The 25,491-nt window shown below is 41.4% G+C and overlaps 1 protein-coding gene across 4 annotated transcripts in view; it reads left to right on the top strand.

Annotated features, from left to right (window-relative positions):
- The window catches only part of Dtnbp1 (dystrobrevin binding protein 1), a 130,127-nt gene that overhangs the window by 39,246 nt on the left and 65,390 nt on the right, over nt 1-25,491 (top strand). For all 4 annotated transcript variants that reach the window (XM_052729580.1, XM_052729578.1, XM_052729579.1 and 1 more), the window contains one exon: nt 1,459-1,591. In XM_052729580.1, coding sequence (XP_052585540.1) covers nt 1,459-1,591 — 133 coding nt within the window. The remainder of the gene's footprint in view (nt 1-1,458; nt 1,592-25,491) is intronic.

Below are 25,491 nucleotides of genomic sequence, written 5' to 3' on the forward strand. Positions count from 1 at the left end.
AGTGAGGGAATTGGCTTTCTTTCAACTGATCAATTGTAGTGTGAGTGACTCAGTTTGGGACCATACCTTGGTTTCTGTGCCTGTGGGTGGAACTTGGAATTAGTTTCTCAAGACTCTGGTCTTGAATAGTTTTCAAAGGGATAGTAATATTTTTGTTTTTATAGTGTATATATATGTATGTATGTATGTATGTGTTCTGCATGCATGTGTTCTGCATGCATGTGCGTTTTGCATTTGTGTGTGTTTTGCACCTGCTGTGTTGCCTGTATGTGTCTCTGTGCCATGTGTATCCAGCACAGAGGATGCAGAAGAAGATATTAGATCCCTTAGGACTGGAGCTCCATATGATTGTGAGCTGCCATGCAGATGCTGGGAATTGAACCTGGGCTCTCTAGAATAGTAACCAGTGCTCTTAATCTCTGAGCCACCTCTTTAGCGTCTGGTCTTCAATATTGTGAGTGAAGGATTTGACTTAATACTCTCCATGCTCTAATAAAGTATAGAGTTTTGTGATCTGCAGACAGACTAGTGAAAGACTAGTCAACTAGCAAGAGCTGAGTGCCCTCCCCCGACAACCATTGACTGACTCAGTAACACCAGCTAACTAAATATTTGTAGTATTTTTTCAAGTGGAGGTTTATGTCTGTGGCGTGCCAGAGGCCAAACAGATCTTTAAATGACTTGGAGTTATAAATACTAAATGACGGTGGCATGATGTGTGCTATTTACATTTGCTATCTTATTATTATGTAAAAACTGGTTCATTTGCTGGGTGTGGTACCACACGCCTTTAATACCAGTGCTCAGGAGGCAGAGGCAGGCAGAGATCCCTGTGAGTTTGAGGCCAGCCTGTTCTACATAGTGAGTTCCAAGATAGCCAGAGCAACACAGTGTGACCCTGTTTCAAAAAAACAAAAAACCTGGTTCATTTGTGGTATACATGCGTCGCTGGAGATAACATCAGATTAATTGGAATACTCCATATTCATCATTCTAGTGATAAATATTTAAGGTATTTTGAACATGTGTGTCTTGAAAAATGTTTGAAATATCTTGTTAGTTAAAATGGGCTTTAATGTTAGTCAGTGCGTTTAATTTTGCCTAAATAAAGTTTAATAAGAAATATCATGGAAATATAAAGCAATCTCGATAGCTTAAACTTTAAAAAAATATACTGTTCATTTTGTTTTATTTTTAATCATGTCTGTGTATATCTGTGTGTGGTGTGTGTACATATTAGTGTAGGTATGCCCATGGAGGACAGAAGAGGAAGTTAGATCCCTTGGAGTGGGAGTTACAGGCAATTGCAAGCCACCTAATGTGTGTGCTGGGTCCTCTGTGGAGCTGCATGTGCTCTTAACTACCAAGCCGTCTCTCCAACAACAATTTAAACATTTTGTCTTTTTGGCCAGTGATTTGGACTTGACTGTTGTTTCTTTTTATGTTGTATACTTCCAGCTCATTTAGAGACGAGTTTTGAAGAGGTAGAAAACCACCTACTGCATCTGGAGGATTTGTGCGGGAAGTGTGAGTTAGAAAGACACAAACATGCACAGTTCCAACACCTGGAGAGTTACAAGAAAAGTAAGAGGTGAGTTAGAAACTTGGGCCACAACAGTGTAATCTCCAAGTGTCCCATGGTGATTTACATCCTAGTCTTTTAAAAAAGTATAGCACTATTGCATTGTGTGTGTGTGTGTGTGTGTGTGTGTGTGTGTGTGTGTGTGTGTGTGTGTGTGTAAGTCCCAGGACAACTTGTAAGAGTTGGTTCTCTCTCCTTCTGTCACCTGGGTCCTAGGGAATCAAGCTCAGATTATCAGGCAAATGCCTTTACCCATCGAGCCATCTTCCCTCGCCCTTGGTATTCTTCATGTGTTCGGATTGGTAAAGATAAAGGTTTCAGTCTGTAAAGTTCATTAATAAGCCTTCCAAAATTTGCTTGTTTAATTTTTGATCACGATATGTTGCCATTTAGTGATGATTTACCAGAAGCTAGGGGTAGGATAAAGCATGAATGCTCCAAAGAGAGAAGGGGGCAGAGGGCAAAATTGCCCACAGATTTGGTTCTGGCCTGCTGTGCTCCAGTGTCAGGAGACTGAGGAGCTTTCTTTTTTCTCTTATCCCTTTAATAGTACAATCAGAGTGGAGGGAACCTGAGCCCAGGCTTCAGAGAAGGGCGGGTAGGTTCAACACTCAACTTTGTCACATACTAGATGCAGGACTGCATAGTGATCTCTTAGCCTCAATGACACTGGTTTCTAGTGAGGATGATAATACACCAGTCTTCACAACTCTGATTGGTAGTTAAGAAAAACATCTAGCATGGGGAAGTGGTGGGTTATCACATTGCTATTAAAGTTTCCTTGAGTGTTGAGGGTGGCTGAAGTTCCCTATCCATCCACATGTCTGTATGGATGTGTCTCAAGTGTTGGTCAGCCTTAAGAGTTCAGTATTCAGATTCCTGGACTGCCCCAACTTCACCACAGTGGTGTTGCTTACAGTCAGCTTCTCAAGTGCTAATGTGCATGTTTGAGGGGCTGCTGAACAGGATGTACAGGCCCTACATGAAAAAGAGCTCTGGGGAGCCATATGTCATGCTGTTCACATACTGCATGCATGTGATTCCTTGTGGAAGTGGTTTTTATAAATTTTATTTGGCCTTGCAAGGTCATCAGAGTGTGTATGACAGCAGTGAGAATGTTATCTCGATCATCAGAACTTTTTTGCATGTGTAGGTAGCCATATGACTTAGGGGATCTCCAGGCTGATATATGACAGGAAGGTACGAGTGAGAAGTAGGTAGGCTAGTATCCAGTTCAACTGTTAATAGTAGGTAAATACTCAGTTGGGAAGAAGTTAGTCATGGAAGAAAGTTCATATGGTACAGCTAGAGTTTCAAAGAATATGGTAGAAAGCTTTGGAACTTTGAAATTTTAGTTTGAATACTGATTGTGTGACTTCAGAAAATCATCTTTCATTTGTAAAATGGGCTAATAATAGTGTCTTACAGGATTATTTTAGCATTGTATTAGCAAAGTGCTGGAATAATATCTGGCACCTGGTAGAGCATTCTGATGGTGTTAGCCGGCACTGGCTTACAGCGTACAGGTTATTTATTTATTTATTTATTTTGGTCAACTTGGCATGAGCTAGGGTCATCTCAGAAGAGGGAACCTCAATTGGGAGAATATGTCTATTAGACTGGCCTGTGGACAAGTCTGATTAATCATCTTCCTGATTAATGAGTGCTGGTTGGTGCCACCTCTGGGCAGGTGGTCCTAGGGTATATGAGAAAGCAGGCTGAGCAAGGCATAGGGGAAGAAGCCAGTCAGCAGTGTTCCTGCATGACCTCTGCTTCAGCTCCTGCCCTGACTTCCCTTCCTGATGGACTACAAGCTGAGATAAACTCTTTTTTTTTTTTTAAAGATTTATTTATTATGTATACAGAAGAGGGTGCCAGATCTCATTACAGATGGTTGTGAGCCACCATGTAGGTGCTGGGAATTGAACTCAGGACCTCTGGAAGAGCAGTTGGTGCTTAACCTCTTAACCTCTGAGCCATCTCTCCAGCCCCTGAGATAAACTCTTTCCTCCCCAATTTGCTTTTGGTCATTGTGGGTTGTTTGTTTTATTTTTTAGTTTAACTTTTTATTGATTCTTTGTGGATTTCACATCATGTATCTCGATCTCATTCATCTCCTTGTCTCTTCATATCTGCCTTCTACCCTTGCAAATCTCCCCCCCCAAGATAAAATAAAATAAAATTTAAAAGAAAAGAAAAAAAAAAGAAAGAAAGAAAAAAATCTCAGCGTTTGAGAAGTTGGAAGCTGTAGTGTGGCCCAGTGAGTCACACAATGTTGTTTTTGCTCTTGGGGGGCCCACCGCCCAGCTCCCAAATAAATCACACATGTAGGCTTATTCTTAATTATGAATGTTCTGCCTTAGCTTGGCTTGTTTCTGGCCAGCTTGCCTTAGCTTTTGCCCCTGGGCTTTTCCCGTTCTCTTCTGTAAATCTTACTCTTACTCGGTGGCTTGCTGTGTAGCTGGGTGGCTGGCCCCTGGAGTCCTCCTCCTCCTCCTCCTCCTCCTCCTCCTCCTCCTCCTCCTCCTCCTCCTCCTCCCAGATTTCTCCTTCTATATATTCTCTCTGCCTGCCTAGCCTTTCTCCTGCCTTGCTATTGACCATTCAGTTCTTTATTAGACCATCAGATGTTTTAGAAAGGCAAAGGAGCACAGCTTCACAGAATTAAACAAATGCATCATAAACAAAAGTAACACACTTGAAAATAATATTCTACAACAACACAGTATACCCTTTAGTCCATACATCTTTTTTTTCTTTAATAACATATTTTTATTGATTATTTGGAAATTTCACATCATGCACCCTGATCACATTTTTTCCCCAGTTCTCCCAGGTCCACTCCCCACCCTTGTGACCGCCCCCAAAACAAAAGAGGGAAAAAAACCAAAATACCAAATCCAGTTTGTGTTGCCCATGTACTCACTGGAGCATGGTCAAACTCCCAGTGGGCAGCCCCTTAAAGAAAACCAGTCCTTCCCCTCCCCCACCAGAATCCATCAGCTGTGAAGAGCTACACTTCAGCATCCCTATGACAATTTTTTTAGTGCTGAATGCCGTTTATGGAAGAAGGGAGGAGGTCTTAAATACAGGCTTACAGTACAATTAGTCCATACATCTTTACTTGCAAGTGTTCATTGCAATGAGTCATTGGTCTGGCTCGAAGCCTCTGGTTTCTGCTACACTATTGACACTGGGCTCTCACTGGGGCTCCTCTTGGATATCCTGTTGTTGCCCTGTGTTGGGGAGATCTTGAAGCTTTGGGTCAGCAGAACCAGCCCCTTCATGTGCTCCAACAGATCATAGATGGGGTGGATATTGGGTTGGTTCAACTCAGAGCCCTGGTTCTGGGCCTGGGTGGTTGCTGGATTGGTCAGACCGCCAGCTCTCCCTCATCCTCACCAACAGGGTGATTTTTCCAGTACCACTCCTGTTAGCTCACCCTGTGCTTTAAGCAGCAAGGGGCTGGGCCAGTTCTGCTGTCATGCCCTCAGGCCAGCTCACTCATACTTATACCACCAATGTCAGCTCTACTGTGTTTCCCAGGCAAGGTAGAGGGGCCACTCTCTTGAGTGCTGCAGCTGGTAAGAGGCAGGACCAGCACTCTCATTCTCATGATCTCAGGGCCAGTTCTCCCACCTGCCACAGGCGGCAAGTGGGGGTGCTTCTCTCCCTTACCTATGCCACAGCATGGCAGATGAAGGGCAGTGCCAGATCTCTCATGCAGAATGGTTCACCTGCTGACCACCTCCCAACAGGGTCAGCTCTACTGTGCTGCCCAGGCAAGGTGCAGGGCCTGCTTTCCCAAGTGCTGCAGCTTTAAGGGGCAGGGCCACTCTTGCCTGCTATAGGTGGCGAGGGGGGAGGGGGAAGGGCATCTTTCTGTCTTCCTCTCCTCCTTGAGGCAAATGAAGGGATGGGGCCAACTCTCCCACTGTCAGGCCTTCAGGGCTGGCTCATCCACACCCCTACCAACAGGATCAGCTCTACTGTGCTGCCCAGTGGTCATTGTGTTTTATCCCACCAATAGAAACCCTAATGAAGACACAATATAAGGTGTGTGACTGTAAATATATCAGTATTTCATGTTTCGTTATCACCACTATGTTTTTAGCTGCTTGGATACAAGAATTATATGAATATTGTGACTTTTTTCCATCAGTACAGGTTGAAATTTGACTGTTGGGAAGAAAAAATGATGAGACCCTTTCAGTCTTGAACAAGTTAAAAGGATTAGATAGAAAAGGAAGTCTGCTGCCTGGAGCTGTGAAGTTTGACTCATCATGCTCTTTACCAGTGACCTAGATAACTTTTACTTAATGCATTATGATTTATGCCATGAAATGGAAGTGTGGAAAAGTCTAATGTACTGAGTAATTCTTAATGTCTTCCATGGTGTTGAAATGGCAGAGTATGTCTCTTTAGAGATAGAGTTTAGTAAAAAACCTACAACTCCTTCCTAGTTTGGTAATTCCTGTGTCCTTGGGCACTAGCCATTTACTTTGGACTTTGATCTTGTGTAAAATTTTGCTTAGTCTAGAATCTTCTTGACTAGTATTTTAAAGACTTCTGAAAATAACATTGTTAATAAATTTAGATATGATAGATTTTTAATACTGATTATTCTGTAATGTGAAAGAAAGATGGTGTGTGCCAGGTGTTGGTGGCACATGCCTTTAATCCCATAATTCGGTGGATCTCATGAGTTTGAGGCCAGCCTAGTCTACAGAGCAAGTTCCAGGACAGCCAGGGCTATACAGAGAAACGCTGTCTCAGAAAGAGAGAAAGGGGGAGAGAGACAGAGATAGAAACAGACAGAGACAGAGAAAGAAAGGAAAAACAAAGAGATGTTGTCTGTGCTGATTCATAATCAATAGCCTGAAATGTACAGGCAAACATTTCATAGACTCTGACTGGCTAAATTTAAAAATTTTGTTTCTCAAGGAAAGCATAAAATTGATATGGAGTGTCATGACAGTTTTTAAGCCCAAGAATTTGGGTGAGACATTTAAAGGGTGAGAAATTTAAATTAACCAAGACTTTGGTTAATCTTTTAAAGACTTCATCTGAAAAAAAAAATGTAGATGTAGATATTTGTTAATACTCAAGACATCTGCATACAATATTGAGAAATGTCAAAGCATTTTATACCAGTATAGTAAAGCACTTGATTTATTATTTAAATTGAAGTCCTTTTTTTTGAGACAAAGTTTCTCTGCATAGTCCACTTTGTAGACCAGACTGGCCACGAACTCACTGCAATCCACCTGCCTCTGCCTCCTGAGTGCTGGGATTAAAGGCATGTGCCATCACCACCCTGCTGAAGTCATATTTTTATTCTGAAGTGGTTACTACGGATTTATTTCAGAGTTATAACAGAAATGCAGTTGGGTCAGATTCTGTGGTACATAGTGAAACTCAGGAAGCAGGGGCAAGAAGATTGGAAGTTCGAGGCCAACTGTCTCAAAAAGATAAATAAAATACAATGTGAGTTATTGGGAATGTCTCTAGACACCTAATCTTGATTTTCTTCTCCTCTTTTTTACCTGTTTGACTTTTGCAAATCATCAGTATTCTTAGCTGTAAAATAGAGGTGATGAGAATATCTGACAGGGTTATTGAAGAAAAGAGACAGTTGTGGTTTTGTTTCCAAAGAGCCAAGTAAGGGCAAGCCAAGTAAGAGCAAGCCTGCTTAACTTACAAAATCTCTGGAAATTCTGAATTCTAGTTACCTTGCATCTTTAAATGTTAGTAGTAGAAATCCTGTGAGACTGTTTTATCTGCATATAAACTCAGCCTTTCTGAAACGTGCAGGTGAACATCTCTTTGAAAAGAAACTTTTTAGAAGCAAATCAGCCTGATTATTTATATGACTGATTAATAATGTGTTACACTGTACATAATCTTGGTACAACAAAGACAGAATTGAATGATTTCGTTCAGACAAATGTAATCGATGGTTCCCTTCTGCCTGCCAGTTCCCAAATAACCACACAGATGCTTATATTAATTATAAATGCTTGGCTGGTAGCTCAAGCTTACAACTTAAATTAAACCATTTCTATTAATCTATGTTTTGCCACATGTCTCATGGCTTTATCTATGTTCTAACACATCTTGCTCCTCTGGAGGCTGGCTGGTGTTTCCTGACTCCGCCCTTCTTCTTCACAGAATTCTCCTGGTCTGGCTCTCTTGCTCAATCTCTTCCTGCCCAGTCACTAGCCAATCAACTTTATTATTAACAATGAGCATAATCCATATCAGACAAATACAGACTATATTTATGGAAAATGCATGAAAGTTTTAAAGAAGTTAAATGTTAGAGTTCGAAAGAGGAAACAGCAGATAACATCAGTATTCTACAAGTGCAAGAATACAGTGATGATTGATCACAGAACAGTCCGACATGGGTGGGACTGAGTGCCTATAAGGAGAACTCAGACCTGAAGCGTGCTGCTGTGGACCTCAGAACTCTGGAAAAGCTCAGGGACCGAAGCACCAGTACCTTGAGAGGAGAAGTGAGCTGAGAGCTGGGATTTTGGCGAAAGGACATATGTAGAGAAGTTTGATCCTTGCTTGAGTTTGCAGGGCCAACAAGTACCCAACATAGTGAGCAGGGAAAGGTCCACTGTTGATGGATATGTTTGTAAGCTTCACTACATCAGGGGTAAAGATGGTAAAACACTTCAGAGAGGTTTTGTATTAAGGATCATGAATCTGGAAGACTTTGCTTACTTAGCAGCACTGCAACTAGATAATTATTTCTGGGCTAGCAAAGATGGTTAGCACAAAGCTGGGACTGTTTGGATTCACATCCACTTATGCCAGTGCTCACCAGGCAGCCCAGGTAGGAGGGATTTCATTAAACAATGCTTTTTTTTTTTTTTTTTTTTTTTTTTTTTTTTGGTTTTTTGAGACAGGGTTTCTCTGTGTAGCTTTGCGCCTTTCCTGGAACTCACTTGGTAGTCCAGGCTGGCCTCGAACTCACAGAGATCCGCCTGGCTCTGCCTCCCAAGTGCTGGGATTAAAGGCGTGCGCCACCACTGCCCGGCTAAACAATGCTTTGTGGAGTTGAGGAAGGTGCATTGTGGCCTGCCCGTTCTAATCAGTAAATTTTCCGAGGTGCTGCCCAAGCTCTTGGTCCACTAAGTATTTGCCACGGGAAGAATGTGACTCTGACCATCATGAGTGCTGATGAGGTAACCAGAGTCCTGGAGAATGTGCCAAATTACAAAGCCTGAAGTCTCCACTGAGGACCGTGAGCAACAGCACAAGAACCTGGGGTCTGCTGGACCAGTACAACGTGGGAAAAGGTGCTTCTGTTCCTTATAAGGCTTATGCTGGAAAAAAAGGAGGAGGAAGAAAGAAAAATGATTTCTTCTTAGAATATGAGTATTTACTTAGCAAAATATTTATCAGAGATGAGGAAATAAAATCATTTCCAAGCATAGAAGAGTTCCAGATTAGTTCACACATATACTTTGTCATGAAATTACTGGAGGACATAGTCTGTACACCAGGGAACCAACCATGTAAGAGAAAGCTCCATCCAATAAGGAAGGAGGCAAAGGGGAAGGTGTCCAGGGTGATAGTGACCAGAACCCCAGAGGACATTGCCGAGGAGTCTGGCAGACGCCAAGAGCAGTATTTCTAAGAGGAAATGGAATGAGCAGGTAGATAAGCCTGATTTGAGTAGAGTTTTATAAACTGTGACCGAGAAGTTGATGAATTAGTTTGGATAGGTTTGCTGGTTGGTTTTATTTTTCTCAAGAAAGTAAGAACAAGGTAAATATTAACTCAAGGGAAAACAGGACATAAGACAGCGTGGCTCAGTTATAAACAACATTCACAAAGTATTGTGATCCTTAAATGCAGAATCATGATACAGCTTTTTGGGGAGCTTGGCACAAGAGAACATATTTGTGTCAAAGTGCAGGAGGGGATCTCAAAATGAATTCTCATGTTGTACAACAGGAAATCAATAATGTTTAAAATAGGAAAAAACTTCATTTTTGGTATACTATTTATAAGTAAGTCAGTGCTAGAAGTAACAATGAATGTGGTTGCTTGCAAAAAGCTGGACAGAAAGGTGGAGTGAGTTGCAGCAGGGGACCAATTTGTATTATAAATAAACCCTCATAAGTGCTGTTTGATTTGAGAAATGTACATGTACTATAAATCCACAAATCAAATTTAAAAGTTTCTTACTAGAGCCAGGTGGTGGTGGTGGTGCGTGTTTTTAATCCCAGCACTCGGGAGGCAGAGGCAGGCCAATCTCTGTGAGTTCGAGGCTAGCCTGTTCTACAAAGTGAGTTCTAGGACAGCCAGGACTGTTAAACAGAGAAACCCTGTCTCGAAAACTCCAAAAAAAAAAAAACCAGTTTCTTACTAGCTGCAACATCCCCAGAAGTGTTTTAACATGAGTAGTTACTGATCAAACATTCCACGATCAAATACATTACAGAAACACTTGCCTTAGATGTCAGTGTATTTGTTAAAGGCTCCAAGAATTCCTGTAGGAAAGGCATTTGTTTGACTTGGTGTTTTACAACTTTCTCCCTTATAGAACCAATTTGCATATAATACGTTATTAAAATAGGCACCTTAGTATTCTGTATAACACTGCAAAATTTAAAATATTGAAAACAAGAAATGAACTCGAGGCTGAAGGAGAGGTGTAGATGTAACCAGATGTCTTATTAAATAAGAAACACAGAGCCGATTCAGAGAAGAAAGCCAAGAGGTCAGAACTGAGAGCCTTACCCTTCCTGCTTCAGCCAAGAGAGCTCTCCGAAAGGGACCTACTTCCTGTGTGTATGTCTTTATATAGTCTTTCTGTTCTGCCTTCTCATTGGTTGTAAACCCACACACATGACTGCCTCGTCACTGCCTGTCTGTAGAGACTTCCAGGTCTTCTATGGTTGGTATTGAGATTAAAGGCGTGTGTCTCCAATGCTGGCTGTATCCTTGAACACACAGAGATCTACCTAGCTGTCTTCCAAGTGCTGGGATTAAAGGCGTGTGCCACCACCGCCACGCTCTTGCTATGGCTCTAATAGCTCTGACCCCCGGGCAACTTTATTTATTAACATACAATTAAAATCACATTTCAGTACAAATAAAATACCACCATAGAGAAGGCTCATTGGGAGGTAATGAGCTATCTTCCAAGCATGCTGACCTGAGTTCTGTTCCCACAACCCACATAAAAAGCCAGGCTTGGTAGCACAATGCTTGAAGCATTGAAGAAATAGACTGGAGGATCTTTGAAGCTCACTGGCCTGCCAGCCAAGCCTGCTTAATGAGCTCCAGGCCAGCAAGAGACCCTGCTTCCAGAGGGAGACAGAGAGACAGAGAGAAAGTGAATGGTGCCTGAAGAACACTATCTGAAGTTATCTGTTGTGGAATATTAGTTGAAGATGTGTTACATTCATTTATGCTGTGGAACATTTGTTTAATGATGCAAAGATGTGTTGCATTCTTTTATGTTGTATTTGTTTAACTCTGTGAAGCTGTGCTTCTTTGCTTGTTTAAAACAAGCATTATTAGACCAATAATGGGCATTCATAAGTAAGAATAAGCCTCCATGTGATTAATTTGGGAGCTGAGTGGCAGGCCCCCCAAAAGAGTAAAGAGTAAAAAAAAAAAATCTAACAACAGTTATCATCTGGTCTTCACAGACATGTGCACATCAGTAAACCAGCACACGTGTACACACCATGACACAAAAGCTTAACTTTCTGATTCTCAAATGAAGAGTTTTTAAAAAAATAAACCCACCCTTTTTAACAAAATGGTGTGCAAATAAACAAGTGATTTTTCCTTTTCTTGCTCTAAAAAGAGATTATGTACAAGATGTTGGATGCACGACATATAAATGGGTATGATGTGCTATAAACAGAAAGTATTTGTATACCTGCAGGGATGTCCTCCACTGTGGCATGATGATGTTGTCTGCAGAATTCATGCTTGAGATGTACACATATGAGTTAACAAAACCAAAACAAATCTCAGGTTTTGTAAGTTTTTGATTTTTTGTTGTCCTGAATTCATGACTGTCTTTTTGCTCCAGGTTGGCCTGCCCTATGGCTTATACATTTCCTGACAATGTCATCCAGACAACTGAACAGGGTTGGGAGGTGGGAGAAGAGAGGTGGATTGTTCCTGTGCATCTCTCCAGTGGCTCCTGTGTACCTTCTCATTTAGTGACTCACTCCCACCATAACCTCAGGTGGCCAGGGTAGCAGCCACTGGAGCAGAGTGGTAGACTGAGTTTCATAGTATCATTTAGCTACTTAGGGCCATCATCAAAGCCAGGGCTTTAACTCCTACTTCTCTGCAAACTTGTCCTCTTGTGTTGGCTTTTGAGTTAGAACAAATTGAATCAGTCTCAGATGTTGGTATCAGAGCCTATGTAGATGAGAAAGGATGTGTGATATTTTGTTGTGTTTGGGCCTTCTCAGCACAGAGAATGAGTTTCTACCCTTGCTGAAGCAGGAGTGTGAACCATGCCCAGTAATAACTGTGGCTTAGAATGTCTATGATTCTCATGGTGGTAGAGGGAAGGAAACTTTATGATCCTGAGAACTCTCAAACCTACCTTGATAAGCACTTGGAATGGATGGTTTAACCAATGTGTTTATGGGTTGCTCAAGAATATTATTCTTGGGACTGGAGAGATGATTCAGTGGCTAAGAGCACTGGCTGCTTAACAGAGGAGTTGAGTTCAATTCTCAGCATCCACATAGTGGTTCACAGCTGTCTGTAACTACAGTTCCAAGGAGTCTGACACTGTCTTCTGACCTCTGTGAGCACCCAGCAAGAACATGATGCATAAATATATGTGTAAGCAAAACACTCAATACACATTTATACATAAATCTTTTTGGTTTTTTGAGACAGGATTCTCGGTGTAATTTTGATGCCTGTCCTGGATTTCACTCTGTAGACCAGGCTGGCCTTGAACTCGTAGAAATCCGCCTGGCTCTGCCTCCCAAGTGCTGGAATTAAAGGTGTGCCCCACCGCCACCTGGCTATAAATAAATCTTTAAAATAGGATATCCTTCTTTAGTTATCTGATAAAAGTCATATATAAAGAGCTGCATGGTTATGGGGGAAAATACCAACTGTGTTTGAACAACATTGCATGTATAATAATATTGTTGTTACTGATAGCTTTTTGGTCTGTGTTTGTGCATATTCATGTAGATGTACACATATTCTGTGCATGTGGAGGCCAGAGTTAAACATCAAGTGTTGTTCCTCAGTTGCCATCCAGTTTGACTTTTATTTATTTATTGGTTTTGGGACAGGGTCTCTCATGGGTCTGAAGCTTACTGCTTGGACTAGACTGGCTGGCCAGCTAGCCCCAGTGATTTCTATTGTTTCTACTTCCTTAGTTACGGGATTAAGGTACATGCCATCATGCCTTACCTTTTTGCATGGTTCTGGGGCTCAAACTCAGGTCCTCATGATTGTATGGTAAACATGTTATGGACTGAACTATCCCTCTAGTCCTGCTGATGTTTTTATGGACAGAACCGGGGATTGCCTTGACAAACAGTACTCATTGTGGTGTAGATAGAATATGGTTTTAGGCAGACAGGAGCTCATACTCTCAGGTGTGAAGTGGTCGGGAATGTGATTATTTAGCCCTACAAGTCTAACGCATGGATCTCTTGCAAATGTTTTTGTAACCAGTTGTACATAGATTTCTCATAAAGAAATGAGTATTTACCCTATGAGCCAAAATAAAGGACTTAAAACCACGTACATGCTCTTCTTTAGCTAACAGTTACAGGATGGCTTGGTATTTGTGGAGTCAGCTTACATGTTAGTCATGGAATATGGGGATCACAGGCAAAATATGTATAAAATGATAGTCTCAAGCAATAGACTGAGCTTTGGATAATGGAATGATGATACAGCACTAAGAAAGGGGTAGACTTCTGTAGGTGTCAGGGAAGGCCTCAGCAGATACATAGAGCTGTGTCCTGAACCTGAAGGTTGCAATATGAGGATCTAGGATTGATTATACAAGTCCAGGCAGAAGGAACAGTATGAACAGAGACTCTGTGTCCTAATAGGTAGGCTTATGAGAATGAAAAAGAACAACTAAAGTCGGGCAGTGGTGGCGCACACCTTTAATTCTAGTACTTAGGAGAAAGAGGCAGGTGGATCTCTGTGAGTTTGAGGCCAGCCTGGGCTACAGAGTGAGATCCAGGACAGCCAGGACTGTTATACAGAGGAACCCTGTCTTGAAAAACCAAAACAAAGCACAAACGCACGCACGCACGCGCACACACACACACACACACACACACACACACACACACACACACTCCTGAATTACTTAGGTCTTATGTAGTCTGGCCTGGCCTTGAACTCCTGATCAGTGCTGAGTTTGAGTTTTTCCCAGGGGGTGGAGCTGCTCCTTCCAGTGCTCAGCAGCATGTGGTCAGCACTGGGTATCTGTGCATTTGCTTCTGCCTTGCTGCTCCGACATGAGTGACAAAAGAAACTACTGTAAAAAGGAACCAGAGAGCTGAGTGTCCCTCCCTTTTGCTCCAGACCAGCTTAGATTTTCTGTGGCTAAGAAGTGGGTCTCTTTTCTGCCTCCCTCTACTTTTTCTAGTCTTTAGTTCTGGCTTGGGAAAATGTCACTGTCACTGTTTCAAAGGACATGAATCCATTTATGGTACTGGCTTCCACAGAGGGACATTTCTCCCTAATTGAGCATCACTTTCTTTCTCTTAAAGTTTCACATCATGTTTTGTGTATGACAGTTCTTGTCCTTATATTGATTAAGAAATACATTGTCATAAAATAACACATTTGAGAAGAGAAAATAGAAATGATAAGTAGCTCTCAAAAATTACTACAGTAAGTGGAAATTCTTGGGATGATCCATGCTTTTATGTGGATTAATGGAGTTTGGAAAGTACACTTAAAGGTAAATACTGGACTAGTTAAAGGAAGGTAAAATATTATTGTAGTTGGAGTTTTCCTGCCTGGCCCACAGTCAGGACAAATCTCTGTCACCCGCCAGTCCCACAGCCACTCAGACCCGACCAAGTAAACACAGAGACTTATACTGGTTACAAACTGTATGGCCGTGGCAGGCTTCTTGCTAACTGTTCTTACAGCTTAAATTAATCCATTTCCATTAATCTATACCTTGCCACATGGCTCGTGGCTTACCGGTATCTTCACATTCTGTTTCTCATCGTGGCAGCTGGCAGCATCTCTCTGACTCAGCCTTCCACTTCCCAGCTTTATTCTCCTCCTTGTCCCGCCTACACTTCCTGCCTAGCCAATGGCCAATCAGTGTTCTATTTATTAACTAATTAGCAACACATTTGCCATACAGAACATTCCACAGCATATTATTTTACCTGATATACTACTAATATGCCTCTTGAAAAAAGACTAATAGATGAACAAGGTGCATGGCATATGATAGTTAAAATATTTCTTGATGGAGAGTATATAAATATTGTGTCCAATACTGATAAAGAATAAATCTAGGATGTTCTTAAATGTTTTACATATATTTTTCTTAACCTCTTAAGGGTAATTACCTGACTTTCTGAAATTGGTCTTTTTTGAATTCTCCAGCACTGTTAAACTACATTTTTTTCTATTGTAGGTTTTAGTTTCCTTATAAATGCTCCATTGTTGGTGACTCTTGGTTTCCAGTAGTGATTACTTCTACTTCCCATTCCTGTGCCCTAGGGCTCTAAGAGTTTGTTGTTGTTGTTTTGTTTTGTTTTTGTTTTGTTTTGTTTTTCAAGACAGGGTTTCTCTGTGTAGCTTTGCGCCTTTCCTGGAACTCACTTGGTAGCCCAGGCTGGCCTCGAACTCACAGAGATCCGCCTGGCTCTGCCTCCCGAGTGCTGGGATTAAAGGCGCGCGCCACCACCGCCCAGCTGTTTTTGTTTTTTTGAGACAGGGTTTCTCTCTGTAGTTTTGGTGCCTGTCCTGGATCTCGCTCTATAGACCAGGCTGACCTTGAACTCACAGAGATCCGCCTGCCTCTGCCTCCCGAGTGCTGGGATTAAAGGCGTGCACCACCGCCGCCCAGCCTCTAGTAGTTTTTACATAACCTTGCTCATCCACCACATACATGGTGATCCTGTCTTCACTGTGGGCATCTTTGTACCTTCTAAACACTTGTACTTTAAAATCCAGCAAACATCTCAGGATCACCAAGCTCTAAGTTCTCTTCCACTACAAAACTTGACTGTTTCCATTCAGCCTTCTACAGAGTTACGCCGCCCTCAGTCATAGCGGTCTTCGTAATAATCACTTTCTCCTCTTCTGTCAGCCCTACTCAGTTCTCAGTCCAGACTGTTTCTTTAAGTCCATCTTTGCCTTTGTGTCTTATTGGAGACCTTTTGAGTTCAGACCCACATTTTGGTAACTTCTTCAGTTATAGTGGAAGCCTACTAATTGGCTTTCCTGTCAATGATCTTTCCCTTAGTCTGATTTTATTACTGTTAGGATAATTCAGTTTTCTAAAATGTAGCTATGATTAAATTTCTCATTATTTTAAAGATAAAATTAAATTATAATGATATTAAAAAACTACTTAACCTAAGTTAACTTACAGAATTCTCTGAGTAGGTGCAGTCTTCTTTACCAGGAGGAAAAGCAAGACTGGAGGAGATAAACGATGCCCCATGGGTTGTAGAGCCAGGAAGGGGCAGGCAGCACTAGACCATAGCAGACTCCCTGAACTAGTCACATCTGGATGTCTCCTGCCAAAGCCATCCGTGCTCTGGTGTGGGTGCCTGGAGTATGAAGAATCTCAGCTTTTCTCAGGGCACTGGCTGCTGCAGGCTGATTGTCCCAGGGAAGAACAAAGACTGCAGGGGAGAGTCACTTGGCCAGGGACACATCTGGCTGTAGGGGCTGGAAGTTCTTGATTTTTCCATTCCATTTTCTTTTCCTCCTCTTGTCTCAACCTCAAGAACACCAAACTTGAAGGATATGTCATTCCTAGTGGGAAGGTGAAACCACAGTGCTGAAATGATGGACCATTGATTTGGCAATATTAGGAGGGCTGGGTACTTCCTTCTTTCAGAATCTGGCTAACTAGTTAAAATTTTAGAATTTAAAAATCTCAGCAATACACAGATGACAGAAACTGTTTTAATGGTTTTATAGTAAGTATGTTTAGCCAGTCAACTGCATGGCAATCACAGATGCCTTCCCAATAAGTCCATACTGCCTTATGTTAGGTTTTCTATTTCATGTTTGATTGATTGTGGCTTTCAGCTTATTTTTAACAGTCTTCTAACACAGAGCAGATGCTGGCAAAAGGTTTGAGGTTGCTCTGGGTGAGTTTCCTGTCCATGACTCTGGTCTCCAGTAGACTTAGTGGTCTACCTGGTAGGGCTACACTATCCGAGGTGACTGGCATGCAGCTAGGTCAGATTTAGACTTAACCTGTAATTCTAGATGCCAAAGACTACACATTAATAGTGTGAGAGCTCTGGGTTTTATTCTTTGTCTTATCACTTAATACCCATGTGGCCATGGAAAAAAGAAAGTATCTTCAACAAATGGTGCTGGCATAACTGGATGTCAGTATGTAAAAGATTACAAATAGAACCTTATCTATCACCATGCACAAAACTCAAGTCCAAGTGGATCAAAGACCTCAACATAAATCCAGTTACACTAAACTTAATAGAAGAGAAAGTAGGAAGTACTCTTGAACGCATTGGCACCGGAGACCACTTCCTAAATATAACACCAACAGCACAGACCCTGAGCACAACAATTAATAAATGGGACCTCTTGAAACTGAGAAGCTTTTGTGGGGCAAAAGACACGGTCAGTAAGACAAAAAGACAGCCTACAGAATGGGAAAAGAGCTTCACCAACTCCACATCTGACAGAGGATTGATCTCCATAGTATATAAAGAACTCAAGAAACTAGACATCAAAATACTAAACAATCCAATTAAAAAATGGGCTAAAGAGCTAAACAGAGAATTCACAAAACAAGAATCTCAAATGGCTGAAAGACATTTAAAGAAATGCTCAACATCCTTAGTCATCAGAGAAATGCAAATCAAAATGACTCTGAGATACCATCTTAAATCTGTCAGAATGGCTATGATCAAAAACACTAATGACAGTCTATGTTGGAGAGGATGCGGAACAAAGGGAACACTCCTCCACTGTTGGTGGGAATGCAAACTTGTACAACCACTGTGGAAATCAGTATGGTGGTTTCTCAGAAAATTAGGAATCGAACTACTTCAAGACCCAGCCATACCACTCTTGGGCATATACCCAAGGAATGCTCAGTCATACCACAAAGATACATGCTCAACTATGTTCATAGCAGCACTATTTGTAATAGCCAGAACCTGGAGACAACCTAGATGCCCGTCAACTGAAGAATGGATTAAGAAAATGTGGTACATATACATAATGAAGTACTACTCAGCAGAGAAAAACAATGAAAGCATGAAATTTGCAGGCAAATGGATGGAACTAGAAAATATCATCCTGAGTGAGGTAACCCAAACCCAGAAGCACAAACATGGTATGTACTCACTCATAGGTAGATTCTAGATATAAAATAAAGAACAATCAGACTACAACCACAGAACCATGGAGACTATATATATAGCATGGGGGACCGTAGGATGACTGTGGCTTATAATAAGTTTTGGTTTTACTCAATTACTGAGCAAGCCTCAATGAAACATTTCACAATTAAGATGGGAATACATACTGTATCAAGCTGGTAATAGAAAAGTGGATAAATTGATTAATTTGAAAAAGTGAAAAATGGAAAAAATAAAAAACAAAAGAAAAATTTGAACTGTTTAAAAAGGAGCCAAACAAACATATTTTGCTGGAGTAAAAAAAGGGGGAACTGGGGACTCATCATTCCTCTCCACATTCTATTCTTTCCCTTGTTTTATATATTTTAAATTTTTTAGCAGTGGATTCTGCTGGAGTATCCACTGCAGATAAGCACTGGAGGTCTCCTGTTGCAAATCACCCTCTGGAGCGATGGAAGGATCTTTCTACTAGCACTTGGAGGAGACCTGATCTGGTGTTGGTGTGGGCCCGGGGTTCAGTTTATGTCTTTCCTCAGGACAATGAGGTTCCTCTTTGGATTCCTGAGCACTGTGTGCCCCCTGTGGCTGCTGCTGAAACCCAACATGACAGAGACCTATTGAGCCTTAATGAAAAACTCTTCCCTTCTGATGCCAGTGGGAATTGAGAGCCCAATATGGCCAGCTTTGGCGAGCATTAACGTAAGCCTAGGAACTATAGCCATGCTTTTGGATTCTCCAGAAGAGCTGCCAGCCTAAGTCATGCTGGGATCAAGAAAAATGGGCCTTGGCGGTTCGTGTTCCTGGAGTTGTATCCATGCCAGTGGATGTCCACATGCTCCAGAAGAGAATTTGACATTGCTGCTGCCGTTGTTGCTGTTATAGCAGTGGCGGACACCGCTGCTACTGTTTCTGGGATTACCATTTCATAATTGCTTACTACAGTTAGCACAGTGGAGACCCTGGCAGCAAAAGTGGCTACCACAGTTAGTTAATCTTTCATTCTATTGGGCATGATAAATTTAATTCAATAGTTGTATACATTTCGATTGGCTTTGAAAATTATAAATTTATAAACTCAAGTTCCATTTGCTTTTGGGATACCATCTTACAAGGCCTCCAATTTGCAGTAAGGCTCGTTAAGGAAGGGAATGAATGGCTCAGTTGCCTTTAGCCTACTGGCTATGGGTGGTTTAGGACTTCTGTTGGTCTTTTCTGTGTCAAACACACAGATTGCAAGCCCAGTGCCACTTTGAGATCTTTGGCAGCAGTTAACTCTGCAGCTCACACACGATTGAGCCTGTATGATAATGAGTATTCAGAGATGCGTAATACCTGGGGGGGCGCTCACCAACCTAAGACAGAGGGCCTGTGTGGCCTGGGCAGGCGTCTCCATGACGGGTAAGGTGACCTGCTGATGTCCCACACATCCTAAGTCAGAAGCTCATTTTTTAGTAAAAGGGGGACCTGTAGGGCCCTGACCCCCGTTTTGGGTAACTATTGCCTTGCTTGCTGACCTTGATCTTGATATCCTCCCTATGCTAATTCCCTGCCGGGTTCCACCCTCCTGAATGCTTAAGGGAAGTTCCTTGTCTGTGTATCCTGCATAATGGGCGTTAACAGCTTAGATGCAAGATTGTAAAACATTTGTAGCGAACTTCTGCCCTCCGGGGTTCTCCCATTGTGCTGTAAGCCTGTATTTAAGACCTCTTCCCTCCTTCAATAAACAGCATTCAGCATAAAAAAATAAATTTAAAAAAATACCCATGTGGCTTTTTATTACCAAGTCCTATTTTTCTCATATTGAGGATGATGAGTCCTACAGTTGGCTAGTTGTCAGTATAGGGAATATGCAAGATGTCCCTTGTGTAACGTAGAGTATATACAGTAAGAGTCCAGTGGTGTGCCTTTCCCCATCTTACCCACCTTGCCTCAACTTCCCTTTAGTCCCCAAATCAGAGTTTTTCACATGAAGCAGATTTTCATGTGAAACAGATTTGGAAGTGATTTTTTTCCTTAGGCATTTTATTGGAATATAATACAAAAAAGCCCATTCCTTAGACCTTCGTTGTCTTCTTTGGAGTACTTTTTAAAATTCCAAGTCATCATTGTTACCATTTCTCTCAGATTCTTTTCAGTTTTAAATGCCTGTGAATCTAGAATCTTATCATCTTATTACTTTTATGCTGAATTTACTCCAAAAGATAAACATATATAAAGTTAATTTATATTAATAGTGGTGTGATATATAAGACTTTAGCACAGTTTTTACAATGAATTAGCTATTTTTCAAGGGCTATTGTTTTATAAATAGTGTCAGAATGTCTTGTTGGGTAGGTTCTGTGTGTGTAATAAGTTACCTACCATCAAGGATTCTAAGATACTCTTGAGAGATTTTACTTTAAGCTGGGAAGAAATCACCTTTTCTGCTCAGTATCATCCTTCCTTCTGGTCCATCAGCTACCAACCCTCTGTGCTGTAAGGGGATATGTTTTCAGATGATACTACATCCTGGTAGACTCCAAGCCACTGGGAAGGTGGAGATGAATGGTTGCTGGTTCTTACTCAGAGAGGTGTGGTGAGAATCTTCCTGGAACAAGTGGTTACTATAGGTTCTGTACACCTGCCATGACAAAGGGATCCTTCTAATTTTGTCCTGCTGATGAAAAAGAAAAACAAATAGCCCTCACCTCAAAGGGATTAAGAGAGAGTTTATTCTGGAGCCTGGAAACATGCAGTGTAGTTACCCCAGGCTTCCTGTTCCCTGTGGAAGCAGTTTCATGGAGTTGTATAATAGCAGAACAAAGAAAGCCATAAATCAAGGCAATTTTAAAATATGGTGAGTATATCAGAGAGACGGTCACAGCAACATCGGAGAACTCTCTCCTACAGGCTTCAGAAGCTGTCTGATGACACACTTAGCATTGAGTTAGTGGAAGCTAGGGGGCTGCTAAGTTAATAAATTCCAAAAGGTTGTTTTATCTTGTAGTCACGGGATATTAGTTCACACACAGAGGCAGGCAAAAAGTGGCAATTCAGGTGACTAAAACTAGTTCAAGATGAGGTTATTAGGCTCTGGACCCTGCTAATTGATTCCACACTCTGCTCCACACTACTGCAATCAGCCAGTCAGTTTTTGCAAACACTGTTCTTCCCAGGAATCCTTGTTTGTAGTCCTATATAAAAAAGACTGCTGATCGTAGCTTTGAAAAATGTTCCTAAACATTTTCAGTGAATTTTACAAGTCATCCTTTTGAGTGTGATATTTTATGTTAGCTTATTATCATGGATTGTCTTGGGAGCAGGCAGGTTGGTATTTAAAGAGTGCTTCCATCCGTGAGGTCATTGTCTTTGTGGAGGCATTTGTCCACTGGCTCCATCCTCTAAGTTTGCATCTATGAGTCTGATTTAGTTGATTTCTATATATACTGCTTATAACACTTTACAGATATATTTATTAATGTGGTACTTTGTTTTTTATTTTGTTTTGTTTTGTTTTTGCCCTCAGCTTAACCCCTGCAGGGAAATGTTTAAATGTTCTTTTTACCCTTTGGAAATACTAGCTTTTGAATTTCATGTTATTTTTAGTTTCAGGGTTTACTATACTAAATTTTGAAATGGCATTTTTCTGAATTCATTAAGGTTTATAATATAACACAATCCAAAAGAAAGCATTTCAATTCTACTTACTTAATCATCTGAAAATAATATGACTGCCCAGATATCTCTCTCTGCATAGAACATGAAGATACTGCTACTGAGCCCATTATCATCATAGTGAATATGGTGGTGTGCAGGCAGGTGCAGGTTGAGGGCTACATCCTGATCTGTAGTCAGGAAGAAAGAACTGGGCCTGGCATGGACTTTTAAAACCTCAAAGCCCGGCCGGGCAGTGGTGGCGCACGCCTTTAATCCCAGCACTCGGGAGGCAGAGACAGGCGGATCTCTGTGAGTTCGAGGCCAGCCTGGTCTACCAAGTGAGTTCCAGGAAAGGCACAAAGCTACACAGAGAAACCCTGTCTCAAAAAACCAAAAAAAAAAAAAAAAAAAAAAAACCTCAAACCCCACCCCCAGTGACATACTTCCTCCAACAAGGCCACACCTCATAATCCTTGTAATCCTTTCAAATAGTTCAACTATATGAGCCTATGGGGGCCAATTCAGACCTCCACAGGTAGGTCAGGCTACTGTCTTGGGTGGTACTTAGTGGAGACATGTCCTGCTGTCCTGGACTGAAGACCGTTCTGGGTTGCTGATTGCCAGTGGGACTACTGTAATTGCAAGGCCATTAATTGGGAAGCCTTTTGTTTTTGTATTTTGTTCCAGGTCCTCTGGAATGTTCTGCTGTACTATAGTTCAGCCAGGCCTTCCTTCTCACCTTTCGTTTCTCCCCTTTCCTTCCTCTCCTTTCTTTTCTTTCTCCTTTTTTTTTTTTTTTTGGTTTTTCGAGACAGGGTTTCTCTGTGTAGTTTTGGTGCCTGTCCTGGATCTCGCTGTGTAGCCCAGGTTGGCCTCGAACTCACAGAGATTCGCCTGCTTCTGCCTCTCTCCCCAACCCTCCACCCCCGAAGACTGGGATTAAAGGTGTGCACCACTGCTGCCCAGCTTCTTTCTTTTCTTTTAATAGTTTAAACCATAGCCAGACTAGCCTTGAACTCACAGCAGTCCTCCTGCTTCAGACTCTTCTTGGTGCTGGGATTATAGATATTAGTTCAGCTATCTTTTGACGTGTTTTTAGATGAGCCTGCTGGTCTTGAAAGAAAGTCCCTGTATAGAAGTGCAGCTGATTATACTGTCACTTTTCTCATTTTTGTGAAATCCAGAATGCCTTTAAGAGAAAGGTTTCACAGGAAAATTTAAAAGCAGTGGCCAGTTTAGCTTTCTTTTACCGGAAGGTCTAGGTAACAGAGGAGTCAGTATTGGTGGATACACTTCAGGAATGCTGTTAAAAAGCCTTTTGTGATAGTCTGTGCTTCTCCCTCCTGTGAACCAGGTTAGGTCACTGACGTTGTTAAGTCACTGACAATATCCTCAGGAGGAAACTGGATCAGTCTTACAAACACCACTGGGTCTTCTCAGGACTTATCAGTATATGTCTTAATTGGTAGAAGTCAGGTATCTTGAGAAATCAGGTATCAAGAGAAATCTTGAGTTCATGGATCTTTTTTTTAAAGTAGTACAAGCACTTTATTCAAAACAAAGCAATTAGAACAGATCAGATGGCCAGGAGTGACAGCAGTCCACAGGGTACTGAAAAGTCCTGATTATTTATTTTTTATTTATTTTTCTATTATCAGCTTGATACAGTATAAATTCTTATCCTAATAGTGAAATGTTTGATTGAGGCTTGCCCAGTAATTGAGTAAAACCAAAACTTATTATAAGCCACAGTCATCCTAGGGTCCCCCCTGCTATATAGCCTCTCTGGTTCTGTGGGTTGCGGTCTGATTGTTCTTTGCTTTATATCTAGTATCCACTTATGAGTGAGTACATACCATGTTTGTCCTTCTGGGTTTGGGTTACCTCACTCAGAATGATATTTTCTAGTTCCATCCATTTGCCTGCAAATTTCATGCTTTCATTGTTTTTCTCTGCTGAGTAGTACTCCATTGTGTATATGTACCACATTTTCTTAATCCATTCTTCAGTTGACAGGCATCTAGGTTGTTTCCAGGTTCTGGTTATTGCAAATAGTGCTGCTGTGAACATAGTTGAGCATGTATCTTTGTGGTATGACTGAGCATTCCTTGGGTATATGCCCAAGAGTGGTATGGCTGGGTCTTGAGGTAAATCAATTCCCAATTTTTTGAGAAACCACCATACTGATTTCCACAGTGGTTGTACAAGTTTGCATTCCCACCAACAGTGGAGGAATGTTCCCTTTGTTCCGCATCCTCTCCAACATAGACTATCATTAGTGTTTTTGATCATAGCCATTCTGACGGTGTAAGGTGGTATCTCAGAGTCATTTTGATTTGCATTTCTCTGATGAGGTCATGGATCTTAATTAAGACCGTGGATGATGATGATGAAGACAATGACAACTATGATGATAATGTTGATGATTTTAAGATAGGTCCTTGCTTTGTGGCCTAGGCTAGACTCAAACTCTTGATCCTCCTCTCCTAACCTCCTGAATGCAAGGACTATAGGTTTCTACCACCATACCCAGATAGACCTGAAATTCTTAGGAAAACTTTGCAGTCTTCCTGAGGTATGAGAAAAACCAGTGTGTGTGTGTGTCTGTGTGTCTGTGTGTCTGTGTCTGTCTTATTGGGAATTGAACCCAGAGCCTTGTACATGTTAGATGTTCTACCACTGAGTCACATCTTTTATTCTGTTTATTTATTTGTTTGTTTATGTGTGCACACTTGTGTGTTCATGCACACAGATATATGCACATGCCACAGCATGGGTATGGAAGTCAGAGGAAAAGTTGTGGGAGTCAGTTATCTTCTTCCATCAAGTGTGTTTCAGAGGTCAGGTCAGAACTCAGGTCATCAGGCTTGGCAGCAAGCCATCTTGCCAGCCCAGTATTGGAAATTCTTTTAACATTACTTTAGGTTTTGTTTTTGTCTAGGGAATGCAAGCCACTTGGACCCATTTCCTGAACTTTCAGATGGCTTTCCCTTATAAGAAGACTGTTTATCTCCCCTATCCTCCCAGAGAAGAAAGACAGATCAGGCAGTTACTGGATTGTGAATGTTGAGACAATATAATATGGAAAGAATCTAGCTATGGGGAGGGCGGGGGTGTGCCACACCAGTTTTACCATCCTATGTATGAGAGATGTCTTGAATTTTAGCTTTTAATGGTGAATTTTTTAAAAAACTATTATAGAATATTGCTTCTCCATCTTCTGAATGCTAGGTAGAATGACTCCCATTCTTGTAGTTGGAGTTTTCTCCAGTCCTGCTCAGATCTGCAGCCACTCAGACCCAAATAAACACACAAACGCTTATATTATTTAAACTGTTTGGCCTAATGGCTCAGGCTCCTTGCTATCTTATATCTTAAAGTAACCCATTTCTATTAATCTATAAGTTGCCATGTGGCTTGTGACTTACTGGTACCTTACATCTTGCTTTTCATGGTGGCAGTGGTTGGCAACGTCTCCTGACTTCTACCTCCCAGAATTCTCCTCTCCTTATCCTGCCTACACTATACTTCCTGCCTGGCTACTGTCCAATCAGCATTTTATTTATCAATCAACCAGAGTAACACATTCACAGCATCCCCAGCACTTCCCTTTTTCTTTTTTTCAAAAGGGAAGCTTTTAACTTTAACATAGTAAAATTACATATAACAAAATAATTATCAAGCAAG

This window comes from Peromyscus californicus, unplaced genomic scaffold (assembly GCF_007827085.1).
Source record: "Peromyscus californicus insignis strain IS unplaced genomic scaffold, ASM782708v3 Scaffold_8__1_contigs__length_139910024, whole genome shotgun sequence".
Lineage (NCBI taxonomy): Eukaryota > Metazoa > Chordata > Mammalia > Rodentia > Cricetidae > Peromyscus > Peromyscus californicus.